The following is a 25,278-nucleotide window of genomic DNA, read 5'->3' on the forward strand; positions in this document are numbered from 1 at the left end:
CTTTTTCCTTGGCACCCCTAATCCTATCCGAAAGTAAATATGCGTATTATTGGAGAACATGGATGCAAATTTTATGACTCCTGCCTGGAGAAATTGTAGCAGGTCCTATCTTCTCCAGTCAGTGATAGTAGAAGAATGCCAGCAGATAATTATACTGTATTTACACTGTGTTCAGCATAAAAGGGGTTAATCACTGTGTTGGGTCTCTCTGAGTTCCCCAGGGAAAAGATTAATGTTACCTAGCAACCAAAACAGTTTGCTATTGGAGGTAAGATCTTCTATGGAGGGATCCTTTTTTTCCCTCCCCTCCCTAAGTTAACACGTTGTGTTGTATTTGTCTTTATCTTAATCTCTTGTTGCTTGTAAAAGTTAAATGAAAGTATCAGTACACATACATGCACACATATACATACATATACACACATACAGACAGATACAGAGGCGCACACATATTGAAATGGGCCTTTATCCCCCGATGGAATCTTGAATGTTCAAGAGGATAATCAGGTTGGACCATGGGAAAAATGAGGAAGGAATGACGATTGTGGAATCCTGTGGAAAAGTCTACAGAGCATCTTTCAAAAACATTGGCTTCTCTGCTGCTTTGCCCCATCATAAAAATCTGAACTTCTCTTCTTCTACCCTTGGTTGGGGGACAACCATGGGAACATTTATGCCATAGTGCTTCCAGGTCATAGGTGGAAATAACGCAGTAGGGATGGTTCAAAGATAGAGAAGGAAATTTAAGAACACAGGACGGTTGTTGTCACCCATACCTTTGTGTTCCTTGCATTGTGTAGTTCTGCCATAAATCCTGCTGCTGATGCTGCTATTGTTACCATCATCATCGTTGTCATCATCATCATCATCATCTACCCAGAAGTCACACCAAAGGGTTTGTACCCTTATGGCTCTATGAGTCACCCAGTTGGCTATATATAAGTAAATACCATGGGTATTTTCATGGAAGAACTATTCATTATTCCCATATCCCAGCACATTTTGCCCTTAAAAAAAGAGTAAACCATTTTAGACACATCTTGAAATTCAGGTCTTTCCAGCATCCTCATAAAAACAGTTCATATTGGTCCAGGGTCTGTTTCAATGACTGGGAAAATGCCCTTGCTAATCCTCATAGTATCATTCTGCTCCAAGATCCGCAATGCTCTTGAAAGAACCATTGCATTGAGCGGGTGGTGGAGTGTGTGGTTTTAGCACACAGTCAAGTGTGTTTCCCGACACAATGTAGGAGGTGGTGTGGTTTTTCTCCCTTGCAGCTCTCAGCAATAGTCAAGCAATGGTTTTGGCAAGGCTCCTTTTTAAGAGACATGCTCCATTTGTTAGCCAAGCTTCATGGAATAGCTCATATGGTTTCTCTCTTGTGCGCTGCAGGGAATCAGTTTTGGACTACAAGCCTAAAGTGTAGAACTGGGTTTCTCTCTCTCTCTCCTATCCCCCCCCCCGCCAATCATTAGATATTGTGTGTATTTCAAATTTTTTCAGGCTGCAGAACCTGTTAGCTAAAAACAAACAAAGCATGGAAGTTCTTCTGATCAAGAAGCAATGCTCTGGGGATAGAAAAATGGATGGTACCCTATCAAGTTCTTGCAGAATTCTAGGGTTCCATGAAACACAGTTTAAAAAACACTGTCCTGGATGATTAGATATAGAAGTTCACCTTGGCCGTTTATATTATCTCCTGCTGAGGTGTGCAGTTGACATTGAAGTGGTATGCCAGGGACCCTCCAAATAGGTGTGGCTAGGAGAAAGAAGTGGATAGGACAAGGATGAAAATGCAATTTGATTTAAATTAATTTGAAAATAAATATGACTAATAGAATTACTCCCTTGCGTATTAATAATATTCCCTTTGAGTCAGATTGAACACTGAAGCATGCTGGCAAATTTTTGGATGCTGTTCATCTCCGATGCAAACTGTGCAAGATAACAGATTATTACAGTCTTTGAAAGCTTAAAATTAAAAGAACTTAAAGTAGACCGTGTTCAGGTCCTTTAATAAATGAATTTCCCTTTGTTATTTCTAAAGTATAGAAATTGTAGATGATGCAGGAATTTTGCTGATGTGCTTTTAATTGGCGTGGATAATTTGCAAGTGCTAGGATTTCATAAATAATTGTCAATGAATTTGTACTTTTTAAAATTTAAGTCCTGCGTTTCTGTGTCTAAAGCTAATGAGATCTTTGTACTGCTTTCTAAATCTTCCTTTTTTTCAGTCTTCTTAAGAGTTAATTCCTTCATGTATGTTTGTCTGTAAAAACCACTCCTATAGCCCTGGAGGGGAAGGCAGAGGCTTCTGAAATTAACGCCCAACTCTCAGCTCCTTATTTATTAGATAAAATGGACTCTTACTTAATGAGTTCATTGCATAATAATATAAATGCAAGACTTAAAACTGAAGCCTGTTCAGTTTCTCCATTTCACAGCTGGATTTAAAGTGCCTTGGGAATTGAGTGACCTTGGGCTTGCCTTCCTGCAGTTTGCCTTCAGAAGCTGGCTTTCTTCGCTGAGTTTTGAAACCCATATTTTCCAGCACAAGGCACTGTGAGGAAAATATTGGGGACCTTTGGCTCCCCACAAAACTTGCTATATCCCTTACAGCATACTACTTAAAAGCAGTTCATTCTGCTTCATCTAGTTCACTGTTTTATTTGCATCATTTAATTGTTTGCTTAGGTAAATGTGAACAAGCTCGTGGCTTAAAATGCTTTTCTTACATCATGTATAATGAATCTTTCCAAAATTTGCTAACAGTTAAAGCCTGTGATACTTGGAGAACAGCGTCTAAATGCTAGCGTTGCTGTACGGGAGATTCCTGCAACTCCACCCCTTTATATTTAAAATAAGAGAAAATAATACCCCAAAGGTCATACTAGAGCTGATCTGTGAGAACGCCAGCATCTCATGTCATCTTACTCAGGAATGCCAAAATCTCGCCCAAGATCTTACAAGATTTTGGCACTCCATTATCAGACCTTGGGATAAGATTGTGAAATCTTGCAGTTGGGATGGGGTAGTCTGGATTGTTAGGTATCTGGGGCCTGAGAAGGTTACCAGCTCCTGGATTACAACACTCTGAACCTTTAGAAGAAGAGTAATGCAAGAAATATACAAAACTATTTGTGACCTTGCTTGGCATTGCTTCTACTTTTCATTTGCAATGGGATTATGTAAATGTTGGAAAAGATAGAAACAGTTTGAATTTTAACAGTTGACTTTTGTATTTCCAGAGATGAGTAATCAGCCATGGTTGGTTTGTTTCTTCTTCTCAGCAAGCTTTGCAACCTAGCACTGTTTCTGCATTGAGTAGGAGCTAGATTGTATGTTTATAGCAGCATACACCTAGAAAAGTAACTGGTTTAGACTTTCAACTTTCAACTTTTATTGATTAGTGTTACAACCATATCAACAAGGATAAGAAACATCAGCAAAGGTGAAACAAATAACTAATACACAAAATCCATGATAAAATAAAATATTATAATAATAGAATGGGATAGTACAAAGTATAATACTACTATAAAATAATAATGTAATGCTAATATCTAATAGTAACTGGTTTGGACATGAGCAACCCTATTACCGTTTTTCTCCTCGGACCTTTCCCCCTCCAAATTTTTAATTGCCTTGCCAGATAAAGTATTCCTGGAAACTCAAACACTTGCAATTCTTTTGTAAATTTTCAGTTAGCCTAATGATGGTATCAGCTCTTGCTTGGGAGATCTTAGTAAGTTTTTATTGAGAAATTTCTCCCTTTCAAAATAAATATGTTTAATGACAGTCAAGTAGTCATGGATGCCATCTTGCTTGAGGAAACAAATAATGTAGCTTAAAGCCTAAAGAAAAAAATAGGCCTGTTTTCCCTTCTTGTCCCTGAAGCAGGGACCTCCATCATGGGTGGGAGGGAAGAACTTTCTACAGTATTTCCAAAGTTGGTGGGCCTCTTTATAATAAACACATTGAAAGAAGAGCATGAATCTACATGTTGGTAAGTTAAAACGTCTGTGGTTATTGGAAACCTTATTGAATCTGGATCTAAATTTTTATAGTTTCTTCTTGTAAGATTGTATTACCAAAGTATGCTTTTAAAAAAACATCATAAAACTGAACGTTGCTCTCCGCTTGCTTCTTTTCTGAGCCCGCACATCTTTGGCTCTTTCTCTTTTCATGTCCCTATCATCTCCTTTTTTTACAGAGGAGCAGAGCCCTTACCTACTAACCAAGTCCAGTTGTCAGTTGGTGACTTAGATGCTCCTTTTAGGTTCAATTTGCTGCACATGTCATTCAGTCTCAGCAAAAGCTGGTGGCTTGTCCTGAGCTAAATCTGACCAAGAATGGAAGAGAATTGGTTTTGGCTGTCTTTCAGACTACCTATACATTCATTAAATTATTGAACCAGGCAAATAGAGCAAGGAGATATGTTTAGGGCAGCTTACTCATTTGTAAAATTAACCTGGTCAGAGCTGTGCAAAGTAGAAAGGCAAAAAACATCCTTGCCTTGAGTTTGAATTCTGGTGACTCTGCAGTTTTCTTGGCAACAAGACGGAAGGGGGTTGTCATTGCCCTTTTTTCAGGGTGCTTTTCAATTTCCCAGTCTAGTCTGTAGCCTTGGGATTACAAATACTATTCTGGCTCAAGCTTCTGAGCCTAGATATGGTTGGCCAGATGCTACTTCCTGCTTACTGGCTAAAGATTTCTGTAACACTGCTAAAAAAATTGCATGGATGCAGTTGAGGCATTGGGCTGACCATAGCATGCCTTTACCTGTTTACTTTGAGTAAACCTGGGGGAGTGGAGTACTCTGGAAGTCTACCCTTTTCAGAGTTGGAAATTATGTCTTACTTAAATAGAGAACCAATGAGATAGTTAAGGTCTTGGGCTTGGACTGGGGATAAGAGAGGACCAGATTAAGTCCTCACACGACTGCAGAGCTCATTGGGTAGCATTGGGACAGTCACTCTTACAGCCTAACCAACCTCATAAGGTTGGCACAGTGGAGATAAAATCAGGAGGCATCCCCACGTGTGTTCTCTGAGAAAAAGTGGGGTATGAATAATGGCAGAACTGCTGCTGTTGCGTCTGCTCCTCCTCAGAGCAGTGTTACTCAGCTCTCCTCCAGTTACTTTGACCACCAAAAGGCATCATACACAATATACACTGAGTAATAATAGAGAATAGAGGGTTGAAGTCATGTAAAACTCCATTTGTGGGGGTGTGACATCATATAACACCCATATCTTGCTGCTCTCCCCCCCCCCCAAAAAAGCACCATTTCCTCTTAACTCATTGAGATGGCAGAGAGAGGAACAGCAAGGTGGGGGAAAGATCTTTAAAGAAAAAAAAAGGATTTTATATTCAAAAGAGACATTAGACTCAAACCTTCCTGTGGATCTTTTGGGACTTGAGCCAGCCATTCAATACACTGTTGAGTTTCAAGCAATGGGGTCTTTAGATGCTTCAAGAGGTTAATGGTGAACATTATGCTAGTGGGGGTCCAGCTATGATTCTGAGAACTCATAGAAGTTTCCCAGGGATTTCTGTCATTTAAATTGGATTTGTAATCCTTTGAACTTTGGGTGCAGTACCATTTTTAACTGCTTTATTTCAGCACTGTGTTTGTTTCTGCTGTTTTTAGCAGCTGTCTTGATTGTTCAAATGGATGCTTTCTTGTATCTATATTTCTTTTTACTGTGTATCACCCCGAGAGCTGTCATTATCTGTTTACTTACAAATTTTAGAAATGAAGAGAAAGCCAGTTATAACAGGACACCATTCCCCGAAGATGAGTTTAGGTATTACTTATGTTCAAAGTCCAGCCATTTATTTTTTTTTTAGCATCTTTTGATCCCCAGCTAGTTGTCCCCATCTGTCCTCCCTCCCATCTGGGTTGCTTCTTCCATCTTCTTAATATGACAATTTAACCTTTCCCAACATACAACTGCATAGGCTAACTTTCCTGGGCTTATCAAGGGGGTGGTAAGATCAAGGGGGTGGTAAAATGAGTTAGACCTGTGTTTCTCAACCTCGGCAACTTGTGGTGGATTGGAGTAGCAAGCAAGGTTATCAGGAAGGAGAGGGTACATTCTGAGGAGGGCAGGGAGACAAAAGACAACACAGTTCAGAGTTGGAGCATGGTGTAAGAAGTGTAAGTAAGTGTAAGTGTAAGAAGTGTAGGATAGCCACTCCCTAGAATCTCCCAGGGTATATCCACTAGTTGCAGTAGTACAGAGTTAGTCTGGCAAGATTCTGTTTATATGGTATAAACAATAAAAGAACTGAATTTGGATGAACTGTTTCCCTGCTGTTCTTGCATTGGGCCTGACACGACTTGAAGATGAATGGACTTCAACTCCCAGAAGTCCATTCATCTTCAAGTTGCTAAGATTGAGAAACACTGAGTTAGACCTCCCCTTCTTTTCTCTGCCCCCAGGCCATGACCATACCAATGCAAAGGGAAAGGTCCACATTTTGCAAGTCTGGAGATACAGCTGCAAAGTCCTATGACCGGTTTGGATTGTGTCATTTTCACTGCCACAGAAATATCGTTCTAGGTCATGAATTCAGAGCAGTGGGGAACAGTGACGCCTAAGGAGGCCTCTCCAGTTCATTGCAACCAATTGAGTCTGCACACCAGCAAGTTTCAGCAATTCTGCCTCATGCTGGGATATCTTGGCAGATGAATCCGTCTGGGAAAGATTCCTAGAATGGAGTGTGTTTTAAAACCACACAACTAGAGCAGTGGAAACTAGTACTCCTTCACATATTTCATGCTTCTCAAGCCCTCTGTGGAGAACAATCAGTTCAACTTCCTAAGGATTGTGTAAGTTTGAAATGCACACTTTGGAAGAAGCGTGATCTTGGAAAGGTGGAAAACACATTGGGCTTGAAGAGATAAATCAGACATCCAACATACATGAGTGAAGAATGGTACATTCCATCTTGAGTTTTTTTTCTTTTTCTTGCTTGAATTGAGGTGTCCAAAAGAAGTTTGTGTATGTGTCTGTGAGAAAGAGAGAGTTGGCACCAGAAATAAACAGCATCTCTCTTGACTAGGAGGAAAAGACCTACAGTATTACTTTATGAAGTTCTAAAGAGTCTGACATACTTGTTTCACCGTTTTTTTTTAAAGCCCCTTCCATTTCTCTTCAGATTTGTGTGTAAGCTGAAATTCTTCTTGTGTACTTTACAGATTTACAGATCATAAGGCACTAAGAGGAGCATGCTGTTGCAATCACATCCTGCCTGTAGTTTTCAATCGGCATCTGTTTGGCTAATATAAGAACAGAATACTGAGTAGAACAAAGACTAAAACAAGCTTTTGGACTCAGCACAGTTCTTCTGTTTTTAATCTCTTTTATTTGAAAAAATAAAGTAAAGCGAGCTCCTAGCCCTTACAGCTTTAAATATACTGGTTTATTATTTTGGAGTGGTGGCTGAATAAGGTTTCCAGTGGCTGGGAATTTGCTTTCTATATATGCATAGCTGCTTTGCCTGTCCTCTGAGTTATATTAAGAATATAATCTTTGATACATATTTTAAAGTCAAACAGAAAAATAAATATTTCACTCCACTTTAATTATGTTTACCCAGTGTCAAAATCTAGCTGGGGTGTAAAATCTCAGGCTTAACTCTATGGATTCTTATTTCAAAGCATTGAATGTAGTGAGATTCAGTGGAAGATTCATGGCACTGGGCTCCTTTTTTATTTTTAGGAATAATTCCAGTATGTTAGGATTTCAGGAAGACAGAGCGTCTCGCTGAATATAGAAAATGCAACATTTACTCACTTTTTTGTAGCTTTCCTTGAGTTGTGAAAACTGCTCTATTGTTGGGTGGCTTTTCATCAATATTAGCATGCCAAGACAGAGTAGTATTTCTTCTTCTAAATGAGAGGAAGCAACCTGATTCCCTCCCTGTGGTTAGAACTTCAACTCCTATCAGCCTTGGCAGGAGCTATAGTCCAAAACATCTGGAGGGCATCTGATCGTCTCTTCTTCTTGGAGGTGGTTTTCTTTTTCTTCTCAGACTTGATCTATCAAGGAGGCAACTAACACCTTCTCCAACATCTTTTTTTAATCAGGCCCCAAAGTCTCCCAAACTGCACATATGCAAGATGATAACCAGAAGGCAGCTTTTGAAGGGTCACTGGTTCACATCTTCCCTGATGATCTCGTTCAGTGGTTGACAGCTGCCATTCATTAAAAAAGGACTTCTTCCAAGGGGGCTGGGCTGTAATCCTGCATGTCTTAATACCGAGTCCCATCCATCAATGACTTCTTAGAATTCAGTTGGGTAATCAACAAGTGTGTCATCTTCTCTTAATTTCCTGATAGAACCTCTTGCCAATTCTGTAGGCAGCGATAACCAGGATTTCATTTTGGGCTCAAGCTCGTTTGCTTCCCTTTCTGAAACTCATGCCTTGCATTTCAGAAACCACCTAGTGCTCGAATAAAATGATGCTAATTATGTCGTGTTTCAACGATGAGAAGTGTTACCTACTTAAATAACTGTCCTTATTCCTCAGCATGTCAAAGTCTCCCCCTTTCCCCCCCCCCCCAAACAAGTAGCTAGTTTTCTGGATTATTCAATAGGTCGCTTTTCAATTTAGTGTCCTTGATATGCAGATTTTATGGAATATATTAAATAGCAGTTGTTTTCTGCTTTGTGGTGTTTTGAATCCAAAAATCAAGACAAGGGAGATACTGGAAGGCAAGCAGAAGAAGACAGCGTTAAGCTTTGCCTGCGCATTTTTAGGCATAGATATTCTAGGTGTAATTACGGGTTTCATGAAGATCAGAAACTGCTTTTATTCCCTCCCTCCCCATAAGATTTCCAGACTTGCTGAAAAGTACAGGTTTATTTCTTAAAGAAGGCACACATTGTACTCTGTTGTCCCTAACATAATTACAGCACTTGAGATTTCCAGACTGCATATATGTAGCAGTTTCATTAACATTTACACTTTGTGGTTAAATGTACATTTTGGGTAGTGACCGATGCCAGACAAATGAAACTCGCTTCATTGAGCGATACATATAAATGCCTCCCCCATATATTTTCTTGGCCTACCTCCCAGCTGATGGCTTCCACACAGGAAGAAGAAGTGAGAACTGTGTGTAATCTGACTTTTCCTCCTACCTCCTGTTTCCAGTTTGTGGCTACAGGTACATCACAATTTTCCATTTAATTATAAAGCCTCTAAGATAACCCTCAGTCTAAACATAGCAATAGTTAAAAATGAATGCAGAACAAAACAAGCAAACATAACAAGCAGGTACAATAATTTAACTAAATTATTAAAATATATGGCTTCTTCTCAGGTTATCAGAGCCCCAAACAATGTAATAATCAGAAGTACCATAAGATACATCATACAGAAATGAAAAGCCACCAACATTGGAAAACTGCATAATAGTGTAAAATACAATTCAGGATAAAACAGATCTGCAGAGTTAATAGTCTGTTGTCAAAATGATGTGGGATTTGAGTGTCAACTGGGTGGTTTAAATTTAAAACAAATAAAATTACATCATGATTTATTCACTGGTCAAGAAAATTCTGTAATCCTTTCAAGTAACAGCGCATTCTTGTTGTCTGATAACAGGAGTACCTATTCTTCTATCTTCTGCAAAATAGAAATACAATTTTTAGAAAGTACGTATCATAGAAAGCAATGATTAGTCATTTTAAAAAAAACATTGCTAGCTTTTAAACAGTTAATCATCTTGTTTGTTTATCTCTGTGTTAAGAGGTCAGTTACCAGATCCATTAACTTTTCTCTCTCCTCCATATTAGCAAAGAGAATAAACTCTAATTACAAATTATATTCCTTTTTAACAAAATATGTTTAGCTTCTACAGTTTTTCTTTAATTTTAGAACATTTATTTTTATCTGCCCTGGGTGACAGATAAACTGTCTGGTGAACTTTTCCCTTCCAACCCTTTCACATTTCTGAAAATAAGCAAAACTTTTTTTAAAAAACAAATCATTCTATGGTGTGAGTGCCATTACTGAAAAGTGCCTGCATGCAGAGGTCATGCATTCTAGACCAGCATTTCTCAACCTTGGCAGCTTTCAGATGGGTGGACTTCAACTCCCAGAATTCCCCCAGCTGGCTGGGGAATTCTGGGAGTTGAAGTCCGCCCATCTGAAAGCTGCCAAGGTTGAGAAACGCTGGTCTAGAGACTGAAGTCCATTCATAGGTTAGACTTCTAGACATTTCACAAGCCATTTCATATGGAACATAGTCTATTACTTCAGTAGTCTAACCTGGATAAGAGCAAAGCTTGCGAAATCCATGGAATCAAGACAGCTCCTTAAAAAAAATAACTTTGGGCCATTTTTGGAACTGACTGGTAAATAGGGATACCAAAGGAAGGAGGTACATGACCAGATACCTGCTTTCAATTATCCTCTTTCTTTTTTAACAAAAGCTGTGAGGTTATTTTCCTTGTTGGCCTGGATTTTCCGTTCCATCTCAGGTGACGTACCATTTATTTGGTTGATCGCAGTTGATAATTTGTAGGTGTTCAGATTCTTATCAGTTATGCCTAAAATCTGCCCTTCATGTCAACTTTTCCAGATATTGAACATCTAGGAAAATGTTTTTAAAGGGTATTTGCTGGGAGAGAATTCTTCTATGGCCTGTTCTCTCTCCTGGGGATAGAGACAGAAGAAAAGTCACTGAGAAAGCTATTAATGTCCAGTCTTTACATACCACGCTCCACTAAGGATCCACCGTTCCAAATGTATCATGGCTGTCGCTCATTCCTGCAATCCTAGCTGTCAGTCCAATTCCTATTTTATTTAGGGCATTTAGCATACAGTATTATACATCAGTGTTCCCTATTTGGTAGAGTGGGCCAACTGAGGTTTAGCAGGTGTTCAAATTTTTTTAAGCTGAAATATTTATGACCACTGGCTTAATTTGAGTCCTCTTTTTTTCTTCTCCATCCATCAATCATTTATGGGTTTAAGATACCTGTGTTTCCCCTTGCTGTTTCTTGATACCAACCGTTACCTGAGATGTCATTCAATAGAATTCAGAGTGCAGCGATTCAGCTTGCTTTGGTATGTGAGACCTTCTCAAGCCATTTCTCTTCCTCTCCACTCAAATGAAAATCAGAGCTATGCTTCAGTCTTAACTTTTAAAACATCTTTCCCCAACCTGGTTGTATCCGTGTATTAAAAGTAAATGCATTCTCAAGCTAGGGTTGACTCTTAAGTGACCTCATGGACATATTCATGTAGCTTTCTTGGCAACAATAGAGCATGACCTTCTTCCAGGATGTTCTTTCAACTTCAAAGCCTGGCCTACAGCCCTGAGATTTCCTAGTCCTCTCCTGTAGAAGTACTAAGCAGACCCAGCGTAGGTTTTTCGAGATCATGCAAGGTTGGATATGTGCTGTCACCTGTTGAGGCTCTTTTGGAGTGTAAACCTCCATTATCCCCAAACAGGTTGGTGGTAATAGGAGTTATGCTCTAATATAACATGCCAGCACAAGTCTGAAGATGGCTATTTTAGCCAGAATGAAACATGAATAGCTGCCTTCCAACAAATTGGACCAGATGCTAGTCCTTTTAAACTGGAGATGTTGGGGTTGAACTCAAGAGTTTCTGCATGCAAAGGATGGTGGGAGGTGGTCTACCTCTGAACTATGCTATGTCACGTCAGAGAAGCCTTATTTCCCTAATATATATTTGTTGTTGTTGTTATTATTACTATTATTATTATTATTTATTTGACTTGTCCCCGCCCATCTCCCCACAACGGGGGACTGGGCGGCTTACAACAAACTAAAATTGACAATACATAATTAAAAGATTATAAAACCAAAGTACAAAGAGAAAGATAAAAAGGCTAAAAAATCCAAGAGGCCGATAGAGGCCACACCAGGCTGCTAAGGGGCCAGCCAACCCCATTTTTGATATCCTCCCTCCCTGCCCCAGGCCAGATGGCAGAGGAATTTATTGTTCTAAACATGTTTCCTGGGACAAGGGAAGAGCAGTAACTCGTATAGAAACCCAATATAGAACTCCTTCCAAGAACAGGTAATGTTAGTATATCCGTACATCACAGCTGGTGCAAAGTAGGGGCTGCTGCATTTTGTAGAGACCCCAATGCGAACAAGTAGAACTGGAACATGAAATCCTGCAGAGATGCATCAGGAAGGCAGACTCGGAGTTCAGAAGAGCCTTAAACAAGTTTAGTTTTATGAACTCACTCCAGGGTATGCAACTTGCCGTTTCCAGAGATTGTTGGGTTACAGTTCCCCAAATGCTGGCATGTTGGCAACTCTGTAAAGCAGCTGTGCCTTTTCCTGTGGTTGCATGGCAGTTGCAGAAGGCAGAGGCATGATCTTGGGGAGGGGGCTACAGAGGAACAGAAGTACAAGGAGTTGTGGATGGGTTGTGGCATTGTGACCTCTGCTTGCTCCAAAGCACCTTTTTTGAAACTGACCCCACACAGTTGCCCAGTCCTAGAGGAGAATCCGTGAAGAAGACACTGCTAGCACCATATCTTCCCCACCATTCTTAAGGTGGTTCAGTATTTGAAATGATCAAATAGATGGACGTTATTCATTCCAAGCTGTAAAACATGAAGATTGAGAGCTGGCCATCTTTTTGGAATTTCTTCCCCAGTGCGAGATGCACAGATTGTATGTTGCTTTTATGATCTCCGACTTGTTACTGTTAATTTTGCCTAAGAAATAAACAAGCTATCCCTGTTATGACCCCTAACCAGGATTGCACTCAATATAACAGAATTGACAGAAAAGAGAATAAAATACGAGGACTAGAATGCTAAATGTAAAATTAAGTCATTAAATTATAAAATTGCTTTGTGAATAATATATTCAAATCTTAAACTAAGTTTCCAAAATACTGAATACATGAAATACTTCAGAATTCCCAAAAGTGGAATATTAAGGTATAAGGCATGGTCAAAAAGCAAAGAACAGTGACGTTCTCTTGTGAAATAGAATAACATATTATAAACATTTAAATAGGATTGCCAGGTTACATCATTCGTTTCTAGTCAGATTGAATAACTGTCATGTTTCCCTATCTGTTTCCTAATACTTTTTTTTTTCCTGTGCCTTCGAGTCAGTGTTGACTCCTGGTCGCATTCTGTTCTATCTGCAGAGAATTATCCTGCTGATAGTCAATTTATTTTGATGTAGAGCTTTTGAGAGCCTTAATCTGTTCCATTACAATATATACATAAAACATTACCTTAATTTTTGTGAGTATGTGTGTGTGTGCGCCTTTGAGTCAGTGTTGACTCCTGACAACTGCCTGGAGAAGTCCCTGCAGTTTTCTTAGCAAGAATTTCAGAAGTGGTTTGCCATTGCCTCCTTCCTAGGGCTGAGAGAGGGTGACTGGCCCAAGGTCACTCAGCTGGCTTCATGCCTAAGCCAATACTGGAACTCATGGTCCCCAGGTTTCTAGCCTAGTGTCTTAAGCACTACATCAGACAGGCTCTCCTACTTTTTAACCCTTTTAATTTAATTAATTTAATTTAATTAATTGGTACCTTTTAATTTTACACGCACATGCTGTGTTAAAATATTTTTTTTACTACTCGGCCTGCAGCTCTTACTTTTATTTCCCACTTGAATCAATTCCATATTATAATGTGTTGGCTTTGTTGGTATTTGAATTATTGTTCAGTTTTTATTGTGCAATTTTAATGGACTGTAAGCCTCCCTGGGGAAATTTGGTTTTGAAGGGCAATGTGTACAATTTAAGAATAAATGAATAATTGGTCCAAAAAAATTTTTTTTTCAGTATTTTAGGAGGTTCCCCCATATAGTTTTATGGACTGTGCCATTGATTTTAGTGGCAAATAATGGAGAAGAAATGGATTGCAGTGATAAGGAAGTGGTGATGGTGATTTGTGTGTGTGCAGGCACATTTTAACTTTCTGTCTCTTAAAATCTCTAAATTTGGTAAAGATTTGGTTTGCTTTTTCTGCTTTTGTTTTTCTTTCTTCCTTTTTTTTATGCCAACCAAAATCATTTCACTCCACAATAAACCTTCAGTGCAATTTAAGGGGGAGTACTGTACTGATCTATTGCTAGAACAGGCCAAGTTAATCTCCAATCTCTGGTAGATGCTTGGTTTTATTTTTTTCTTCCCCTCCCCGTCTAAAACTTTTAATCCTCTTAATTCTTTAGGCAAGCTGCTGATTTAGCTAAACTTGGGTCTAAGGGCAGAGAGTTGCTTATCCCCCAAAGCCCTTCTATTTGTCTAAGCCACATGCAAGGCAGATAGATTTTTATCCAGTAGTGGACTCCTATAATAACACTCTTCCCCTTCCTTTTCTTCTTTCTTAGATGCAGCAGCTCTTTTACGAAAACTATGAGCAGAACAAAAAAGGTTACATCAGAGACCTCCATAATAGCAAGATCCACCGCGCCATCACTTTGCACCCCAACAAAAGCCCACCTTACCAGTACCGGCTTCACAGCTACATGCTGAGTCGTAAAATAGCAGAGCTGCGATACCGGACCATTCAGCTGCACCGGGAGATTGTCCTCATGAGCAAATATAGCAATACAGAAGTCCACCGAGATGACCTTCAGCTGGGAATTGCACCTTCCTTCATGCGATTCCAACCGCGCCAGCGTGAGGAGGTTTTGGAGTGGGAATTCCTGACCGGAAAGTATCTGTATTCCACAGCAGATGGGCAACCACCTCGCCGAGGCATGGACTCTTCCCAGCGTCAGGCCTTGGACGACGTTGTGATGCAAGTCATGGAGATGATCAATGCAAATGCCAAGACTAGGGGGCGGATCATCGACTTTAAGGAGATACAGTATGGCTATCGAAGAGTTAGTCCCATGTATGGGGCTGAGTATGTCCTTGACTTGCTCCTTTTGTACAAGAAGCACAAGGGTAAGAAAATGACTGTCCCTGTTCGGCGACACGCATACCTGCAACAGACCTTCAGCAAAGTCCAGTTTATGGAACATGATGAAATGGATGCCAAAGACCTGGCCAGTAAAATCAACCAGGATTCAGGATCTTTGTCCTTTCTCTCCAATTCTCTTAAGATGTTTGTCCCATTCCAGCTAAGCAAGTCAAAATCTGAGAAGACAGAACCCAAAGACCAAAAAATCAACATCTTAATTCCTCTTTCTGGACGTTTTGATATGTTTGTGCGCTTCATGGCCAACTTTGAAAAGACTTGCCTTATTCCTAACCAGAACGTCAAATTGGTTGTCTTGCTATTCAACTCCAACTCAAATCCTGATAAGGCAAGGCAGGTGGAACTGATGAGAGACTATCGTATGAAGTATCCCAAGGCAGACATGCAGATCTTGCCTGTTTCTGGAGATTTTTCCCGAGCTCTGGCACTCGAAGTAGGGTCCTCTCAGTTTAACAATAGGTCTCTGCTCTTCTTTTGTGATGTTGACTTGGTTTTCACAGCAGAGTTCCTCCAACGATGTAGAGCCAACACAATTTTAGGGCAACAGATTTATTTTCCAATCATCTTCAGCCAGTATGATCCAAAGATTGTCTATAGTGGGAAAGTTCCAAGTGAGAATCACTTTGCGTTCACGCAGAAAACTGGTTTCTGGAGGAACTATGGCTTTGGAATTGCCTGCATTTACAAGGAGGACCTCATTCGGGCAGGGGGGTTTGATGTTTCTATCCAAGGCTGGGGTCTTGAGGACGTGGACTTGTTCAACAAGGTGATTCAGGCTGGTCTCAAGACGTTCCGGAGCCAAGAGGTTGGCGTAGTCCATGTACATCACCCTGTCTTTTGTGACCCTAACCTTGATCCAAAACAGTATAAAATGTGCTTGGGATCCAAAGCATCAACATATGGTTCTACGCAGCAGCTAGCTGAACTGTGGCTTCAAAAAAATGAGCCAAATTTTGGAAAGAACACAGTTGCTAATGGTTCCCTGAGGACAGCTTAATATCCTGGGAGAGGGGAGGACAAAAAAGACACTGTATTGAATTTTTTAAAATTGCCCTAATTTATTTTTTGTTTTGGGGAAAATGTTTTGATAGTTCATTTTTTAAAATGACCGCACAAGGGTATATTTTAGAAATCATCGTTTTCTTACAAGGACCTTTCCACCTTTTTTCTGAACAAAACTGTGATCAACCTTTGCCTTTTGGAAAAAATAATAATAATAATAATAACTGGGGCTAAATATTATGACTTGCCTGGTTCTGACAACTTGAAATAAGTCTCTTTTTTTTGTTTTCCTTTTTTGGCTGATAAATGGACCAAAAAAAAAGAAAAATCAAGGAGAAAAAATCTCAGCAACTCTACACATGGTACTTTCATTGCTCATTTAGTTGCCTGGGCTGTTCCAGTAGCAATTAAATGCAAGGTGGCATAAATGATTCACTTACTTTTCCCCCATCTGCAGGAGTGTGTGTGTGTGTGTGCGCGCGCGCGCGTGTGCGCCCGTGCGCGTATGTGTGTAATGTTGATTAATTTGCCTTCAAGAATGTTTCATTTGGTTGCCTGTTTCAGCCTTAAAATGTCTTTTTGCTCAAAATGTTTTCAAGCAACCAAAACAGATGTGGAAAATGAGCACGACGTTGATTATAAACACTGTTGTCTAAAAAAAAGAAAAGAAAAGAAAGAAGAAAAAAATACATTCTTTCTTGCCCAGGTCTAGATCTGACGTTTTAAAAAATCCATATCAGGTTCTAAGTTCGAAACATGATTTTTGTATGAAACAGTATTGATGACAAAGAACAAAGCTTTAGTTAATAGAGGAATGGCCATTCTGTGCCAGAAAAAGTAACAAATGTAAATCTGAAACACTCCAAATTAAATGTGTTTGGGAAAATATTTATTTCCCCCACTGGTTAACAGTATTCTGATTGGGAACAATTTGCTACATTTCATTTGCTTAGTTTTTTTGCTTTCTGTATTGTGTAGGGTTTTAATTTATTTAATATCCTTTGTTTTTAGGTTCCTGTCTTTTTATTTTTAATAACTACTAGTCATTAATATTTATGTATCCTAGAAATGTATTGCCTTTTCTTACTGTTTAAGGTAGCTTACATCTTCTTACTTTGCAGTAAACCGTTCTCCAAAGACTCTTCTAATGTCTCCTCTTTTATTTGCTAAAATGTCTGTCTTTCTTTTTAAAGAGTAATTGGAAAACCTGGATATGGTTTTTGATGCTCCAAAATGTATTTCATTTTTCAGGAGGGGGACCGAAACTGTGAGAGAGAGGGAAAAAACCTGTATCTAAGCACAGAGCAAAACGTTTAAAACTTGGGCATGTTGTTGCAAAATAAAATGCATTTGAATAAAACTAAGCCTACTGCATTGTTGCAATTCCACCAGAACTTCTATTCAGGTAAAGTCATTTGTAATGTGTGGCTGGATTTGCACTTCCCCCTCAGTCGTAATTCTTTATGGTTTTTTGAACAAACTACAATTAATTGGCTTTCCCCAATACACTAAGCCATAAACCATGGTTTTCAAACCACAATAACTGGTTTCCTCTATGCATGAAGCCAAAGTCAAACAGGACTTGGCACAGTGATATGTGATTCCAAATTTACATTCCCCCCCCCAGGAAAAATTACATTAATAAATAGTCTAAGTTTATTTATTGCATCAATTGATATAGCTGCCCATTGTACAGTCACAACTCAGCACACACAGGATTAGAAACCAACACAAATATAATCAACAATAACATATCATCAACAATAACAGAATAATAGTACAATGGCAGCCAAGGGCGATCTAACTCACACCACATAACCGTAGTCATGTCAGAAATGACAGGCTCACCCAGCCTACAGGCTTCATGCTCAGGGGAACATCGAGGTCTTCAAGGATTTACAAAACGCCAGCATGGTTGGGGCCAAGCAAAATTTGGGGGAATGATATTCCAAAGGCAGACATTGCTATAGGGAAGGCCCACTTCCTGAGTCCTAGCAGAAGGCACTGCTTAATAGGTGGGCCACGCAAAAACAATGGGAGAAAGGTGGACCTTCAAATAACTTGGCCCCATGCCACGAGGGGCTTGGTAGGTGGTAACCAGGACCTTGAATTATACCCAGCAGCCTCCTAGGAGCCAGTGCAGTGCGCAGAGCAGTGCAGCACTCTGTGGAATTCCTTCATGGCTTTATTCCCAGTTGTGCTTCTATATGGAACCAGTCAATTTATATAAACAATTAGAATAAAGCAGTACCTTCCGAATCCTAAATATAAGGGAATCTTCTAAAGCTCAACCACTTGGGATTCCAGGGTATGGGCTGCCTTCAAGTGAACATGTTGGAGAGATTTTGCTATGTAGAGGATGGATGGATGGATGGATGGATGGATGGATGGATGGATGGATGGATGGATGGAGCCATTGTGCCACAAAATACAGCATCTGTACTTACCAGGTAGGCCTGATAAGATGTTGCTAGGTGCATAATGCTTTGAATTTGACTTTTAACATTCTGAATAATAAATCACAATAAGGGAATAACAAGATGGCTTACGAGAAATAAGCCAAGACGGACGATTTCAGAAATCATCCAATTTGCCAAGACTGACAATTTCAGAAACCATCCAACATGGTTCTACTTGGGGGATTAGCTTTTTCAGAACATTTCCACTTTCCCATTTGGGGTAAAATCTCAACGTATTAGACAAACAATTCCAGCTAAGCAGCCCAACGGTGTGAAAATACAGGGCGATGGGGGGGTAATAAAGGACCTAACAATGTTACAGATGACCGTACCAACACTTGCATGCAAATGAAAGTATGCAGCTTATTATTTAGAGCTGGGTAAAAGAAAAAGCACAAGTGATCCATCAAGTTACGTTTCAGCTTGATTTATATTTTTTGTTTGACATCTTCCTTCCTTCCTTATTACCCTAATGGGTGTTACACGAATGTCTTCTCTTTTTGGATTGAATTTGGCTGGGTTTCAGCAGCTTGATTGTATCAGTGATGGTTTTCTGAGAAATTATGCACATTCCACTTTTCTGTGAGTGAATGCAGAAGAATGCTTTGTATGTTGGGATCCAGGTTTTGTAAGGTAGTTAATCTTTACTGTTCGGTAGGTTTGGGGAGACTGAAGGAGGCACTTTGACGTCTGTTTCCATTTCCTTTAGATTGTCATGACATTTTGTCTCTCTATCCTGTAACAGTTTTTTGCGTGTGTTTGAGAGACAAGTAGCAATTCCTTGGCCTTTAGAACTCCTTTGGGTGTGTTTTAAATGGATTTAAAGCTGCTTTCTTTCTCTCTCATATGTTATATCGACCTGAATATAAAGAGACCCTGGCTTCTGAATTCACTTTAAAGGAATGGAATGCAAATCTTTCAAGAATTGATATATTGTTGTTAAAGTGCTGTGGGATAGGCAATCTGTTAAAATGTGTTTGAAAATAATGGAGACTTTATGCTATATGCTTTGGCTATGAGTCTGATGCAGTTTATTTTGGCTGCACAATTGTTTTGATGTCCTGGGTTTGGAAAAAAATGTTACAGTATTGCTGTCCTTTATAATCCACCTGTTATACAATGCATATAGTGTTTAACTTGTTTCAGGTGTGTACAAGTCATATAATGATTTCCAAATGTGTGCAGTATTTGGAACTAGGGTGGACATCCTCAATATACAGTGACATTTATAGTTGACATATCACTGAACTGATGAGGACAACTATTCAATTTCTGGCTTTGTAAGAATCTTACCATGTCCTAGATTTTCTTGATGCTAAATCAGGAATAGATAAATTGCAAGGTGCTGGGCATGACACCACACCTCCCATCTTGTAGATTTTGACACATGCCCCTGCAGATGTCCATGTCAAGCATCACCTAGTAGAGGAAGGAAATGGTATCCCCATCCTTCTGATTGATTATGTGTCATCAACTTGGTATTGACTCTGACTACATAGATTTCCTCCATGACAATCTGTCCCTAAGGTCTTCCATCAGTGCATTCATTGCCACTGTAACTGAGTCCATTCATCTTGCTACTGGTTGTCCTCTTCTTCTCCTTCATTCCACCTTTTCCAGCATTAGAGCCTTCTCCAGAGAGCTGGGTCTTCACAGAATGTGACCAAAGTAGGGTCATTTGAGCCTGATCTCCATCATAGGTTGCCATTTAATTTACAGTGTCCTATTGACTCACAAGTGTTTGCAGACAGCTGGCTCACCAAGGGTCTGCTGTGATGCAGTTAGTGCCTTTAAATAGTGAAATTGACATGGGCTCAAGCATTCCAAGCTTCAAGAAATCCAGTGGTTTTCATGTCTAATTAAGATGAACCAAGATGGCAAGGCTATCCAAGACCTATAGTGATCTTAGCTACCAGAGTCAATCTGCAAAAATCCCAGTGACCATGAGATGGCAACCAAGAGTTTTCTGTACATCTTTGCTGCTGCCTAGTGGTTGGATTTTTGCAGACCAAATCCACTACCCTTAACCATGACGTAGATGCATAATTTATGACCAAGAGCCATAGGAGCCCTTCTGGAGCTACTCTCAGTTGGCACCAGTTTGCAGAAAATTAAAATTAAACATCCCTACTTCAAGCATAGCCGTTGTCTCACTCAAATGCAGCTCCTGATACATTCCAGAGATGCACATGCAACCTGGGGCCAAAAAGGTTCCTGCAGTCTTGTGGTCTCATTCATGTAAGTCATGCTCAACTGATGTTAAGTATTCCATGATACCTCACCGATCATCTTTGCACACAGAAAACCAGCATGCCAGAGCAAAGGTTTTGGCCACAACCTCCCTGCTACCCCACAAGATTTTTCTAAAGGTGCATTGAGACATGTTTACCTGCATTTTATCCCAACTCAGTAAAGCATGACACTTTATATTATATGGTGTGGTATGGTATGGTGTTACACAGCATTATATTTATTATATAATATAATAAAACTATATTATATTATTATAATATTAATGGGCCACCAAATTCCCAAATGACTCTAGGCAACTTAATTAAAGAAAAATACAACAGGCCAGAAAAGCAAAGTACAAAAGCAAAACTAATCAAAATAAAACAAAGCAACAAGGGGGCTGCACAATCAGCCTATTCCCAAGGCCTGGGAGATAATTTTATTAGGTTGACTGACCATATATGATAGAAGTAAAGCTTCTGCCACTGATAATGTTCCAATTGGCACATGACTGTTTCATGCAGCATGCATGAAGATGGCAAGTAGGTACTTGAGATATTTAGTGCTAGATCTGTCATAAGAACATTTTCTCAACATTTTTTAGAGTTGGCTTTGCTTCATTTGGCTGTCTCTAGTGGGCTGGGACCTAACCTGTTGAGTCAGAGGAAAGCCGATGGGAAAAGGTTCCCTGAAGCTGAATTGGAGAGTTTTGAAACTGGAGCTTATTTTTGACAATGAAGCATGTTTTGACTGAGGTGGAGATGGTGAAATAGGGAATGTTATTATCTAAGCCCGTTGGTAGCAATATAGCATTTAGGAAGGAGGAGAACTGATGAATCAGACCCTAAGTAGAAGGAAGATCAAAGAAAAGAGTTTGTTCTGGTCATTGATGATAGAAGCCAAGCCAAAAACTAAGGGAGGAGGTGAGTGATAGGAAGGGAAGGATTGAACATAACTCCCTACCTTTTCCAATTTTGCAGCCCTGCTTACCTAAGGAGAAAGTCCTGGGCTTAATTTCAGTTTGAGCATCTCACAAAAACCAAGACAAGCTCTCAATGATGCAAGAAATGTGTATTTATTTAAACTGCATGGACCTTTCAATAAAGGAACTAAATGAAGCCCTCTATAAGCAATGGATCAACAAGGATAAGGCTGTTTGTTTTCTTTCGCTCAAGTTTCTTTGAAAGGATTGGAATGGGGGGTGAGGGGGATTTTACTGACTTTCCATTGTCAAACAGCTGGACTAAAGTGCAGTGTTGTTACAGTGGAGACAGGATCATCTATTCCCCCCCCCCCACTCCACCCTCACCTTGATTTGACCACCTGGACTCAAGGAATTAACCTCTAACTTCTTTTCATACTCCTCCATCTGTCCTATGATAGGAGGCATTTAATATTTCATAGATGGGAAATGGAAGAACACAAACCAGGATCCAGCTATGCCATGATTTGAACACTGCCAGAAGCCCAACCCCCTTCCTCTCCCAGAAGCATGAACTACATTGTGTGCATGATAGTTTCTGACAAGGCAGAAAAGAGAGAGTAGCATTAAGTAATGGGAGCGTATGGAACAATTTATCTCTATTGAAAAAAGATGATGACAGACTCTGGTTAGAAGCCTTGATAACAATAAACATTTTATATGGGTGCTTGAAACTCTTAGTAAAAATATGTATAATGTTTTAAAATGTTCTCCCTCACACATGCACTCACACACACTCATCTATGCATGTTAAAAGGGGTGGGGCTCCAATCACATGGTCACAGGCACCATCTTGACTTTTTTGACAATCCCCCCCTCCCCCCCCCCCGCCCCCGCACACACACACATCCCTGCTACTGGTTGAGATTGCCAGGAGCTCTAGCTTCCTGCAGTCTAGAAAAGTCAGAAATTCAGAGTGATGAGGTTGACATGGGTAGAAAAGTTGTCTTTGGTCAAGCAATTTTTAAAAAACCACCATATATTTCCTCCCTAGTGGAGTAAAATGTGATCAGATTATGAATATTTCAGAATTTCTCATATTTAAGATATGTTGAATTTGGTTGTTCATTCATCAAAAAAAAAATCAAAATTAATCTGACAGGTCTTGATTCATTTTAGAGAGAGAATTGTACAATGAATATGCTTTTCTTCCAAGTTCACATTCATTTTTGAAGGTTAGTTAAATTCCCATTGTTCAAGAATAGAAGAAAATTTTTTTAAAAAATCTTCTGAAGATCTAACCTGATGTGCAGCTGCAAAGAAATGGCTGGTTTTTATGTGGTTTTTTATTATTATTATTCTTAAATGTCTTTAACAATTGTCAACTGCCCAGAGTCACTGGGAGTCGGGCAGCATATAAATTTAATAAGCTTAATATATCATCATCTTCATCATCATCATCATCACTGGTCCCTATCCTTGCAAGAATGCAGATCACTCCTTGCAATCTGTATGGAAAAAATAATTCTGCTGTGTGCTGGCAAAGGAGTGAGGATCTGCGGTTGAGCAAGAACTCTGAGATGAAACTGAGCTTTTCCAAATAATTCTGCCTTTGTCCAAGGACAGATAGAATCCCCACTAGGTCCCTTTGGGCCTGTACAGTTGAGTTTGTACTTCCACAAAGAAGCTAAATGCTATAATGGAAGTTGCATCTTTCATGCTAAGCACAAAACTATTCATGGCCTCTCGTTCCAGGGAGCAGATTTGGAATCTGTTAAATGCAGAGGCAAGTCATTTTTGCTGGAGTTGATTGCTAGGTGAAGTTCTCCGGATGAGTGCAGACATAATGCCAGTGAGGCAGGAATTCCCACAAGAATCAGATCAAAATTGATTGGGTCATTTGCAGTACATGAAGACTAATTGCTTTTACATTGGAAGCCAAGGGAATACAAGATCTTTCCCACCCCCTCCCCACAAAACATAATTATACTGTGAAATGAAGAAAACTTAGGATAGCTACAAATAATTTTTGGGAAGGAAAGAATGCTGACTGATGTGGTACTCAAATAAATCTCTGGCTGCTGAATTATTCGATTCTAACTATGTGCTTTGTGCCAAGCTCTGCTTTGGTTGATTACAGGATTCGTCTCATAATAATAATAATTTTGCAAGCCTCATCCCTGCCCATCTCTATCTTAGCTTTGTGATGTCAACCACTTTCAATTGTTAAACAAAAGCACCCCCCTCAAAAAAGACCAGCTATACCACCTCTACAGCTTTTTCTCTTTACTTCTGTTCTCTGTCTAATAAGGAAGAAAGAATGGATTTAACAATGGTGTTACTTTTTTCTCCCAGTGATCCAGAAGGCAGTTTTAAAGCCTAAGTAGCATCTCGTAGACTGAAGTTTAATCCTATACATTGTTCACTCTCCTCCAACTTCTGTGATAGGATGGGCAGAATGGTTGCTCCATATATATCGGTTCTTCAGATCTCAAACTGTCAGCCCTTCAAAGTAGACTAGACCAGGGAACCAATGCCAGGTGGGTCAGTCATACATTTGTTGTAAAGCTATAGTAACAGAATCTTGCAAGTCTGAACGTGCCTTCCTCCCTTTCTCTCTGTGTGAACTAAGAAGGGGTTTGTATGAGACATTTTCTCAAATTGCTGTCTTGGCCTGGGCCCAGGCCCCTTTTATCTGGCTGGCTGTTCTTCCTGTCCTTCAAGGCCATTCCTTCTTCCCTCTACACAAACGCAGACTAGTGTGTCCAGGGACTATAGGATTTGTAGTCCAAAACATCTGGATGACACAAGGTTACGTACTGCTTGATATTAAGGCTGTGACTGAAAGCAGACATTAGGGTTAAATCAACAGATTTTCTTTGTTGCTGTCTCTGCTCCCCTCTGTCTGGTTTGGCAGCCCTCCTAACGAAAAGTGCTGGAGAATTTAAAAAGTTTCCCACTGTTTGTGACATTTCAGCCAGTCCTAACAAAGCATGGGACAGCAGCACAATTTTCTTTGCTTATAACTTGGAGATGTTTGGGAAAAACTGGTCTGAAAGACTTGGCTTGTATTTACTCACGCTTACTCAGACTTACATAATATACAGCCACCAGTTCAGATAGTATTAAGGGGGCTTCAACAGATTCATGGAAAAGAAGGCCGCCAATGGCTACAAATCATCATGGCTGTTTTCTACCACCTGACTGTTGGGAAACAACAAGGGAAGATGATCACCCTTCTGTTCTACTTGTGAGTTTCCTGAATGCAACACAAAATGCTGGGATCTTCTTACATTATTAGTACACAGTCATATCTTATTGTCTTCCTCCAGGTTGAAGTCTTCTGCATTTTACAGATGGTTAGGAGTACATCTCATTTCTCTCAGAGCCAGTCTAAGAAGTTTTCCTAACCTGGGGCAAAGGACCAGAAAATGCTCTCCCATCTCCATTCTTAACTGATCTGGGAGGGAATCCGAAGGAGTCCAGGAGCTCCTTTGGGACTAACACATTTTATTAAAGGCATAAGCTTTCATGAGCTGCAACTCACTACATCAGATGCATAGAGTGGCTAGACTGATGTAGGATTTAAATTTAAGTGTAGGATTTATAGGATCTGACAGGAGAAGCTTACTTCAACCCTGGAAGGCAGGGTAAGGTTCTCCAGCTCCATGAAGGGCAGCAGGAGAGAGTGAGCAGAAAAGAAAGGACT

The 25,278-nt window shown here is 39.8% G+C and overlaps 1 protein-coding gene across 1 annotated transcript in view; it reads left to right on the forward strand.

Moving 5' to 3' along the window:
- CHSY1 (chondroitin sulfate synthase 1) overlaps nt 1-17,306 on the forward strand; it is a 77,360-nt gene extending 60,054 nt beyond the window's left edge. The window contains exon 3 of the mRNA XM_007423555.3: nt 14,359-17,306. Within this exon, the coding sequence (XP_007423617.2) occupies nt 14,359-15,951 (1,593 nt within the window). The 3' untranslated portion in view covers nt 15,952-17,306. The remainder of the gene's footprint in view (nt 1-14,358) is intronic.
- Nucleotides 17,307-25,278: the final 7,972 nt, after the last annotated feature.

Source organism: Python bivittatus, unplaced genomic scaffold, assembly GCF_059951505.1.
Source record: "Python bivittatus isolate LINGU-HERP-01145 unplaced genomic scaffold, Pbiv_v1 ctg000140_np1212, whole genome shotgun sequence".
Taxonomy (NCBI): Eukaryota; Metazoa; Chordata; class Lepidosauria; order Squamata; family Pythonidae; genus Python; species Python bivittatus.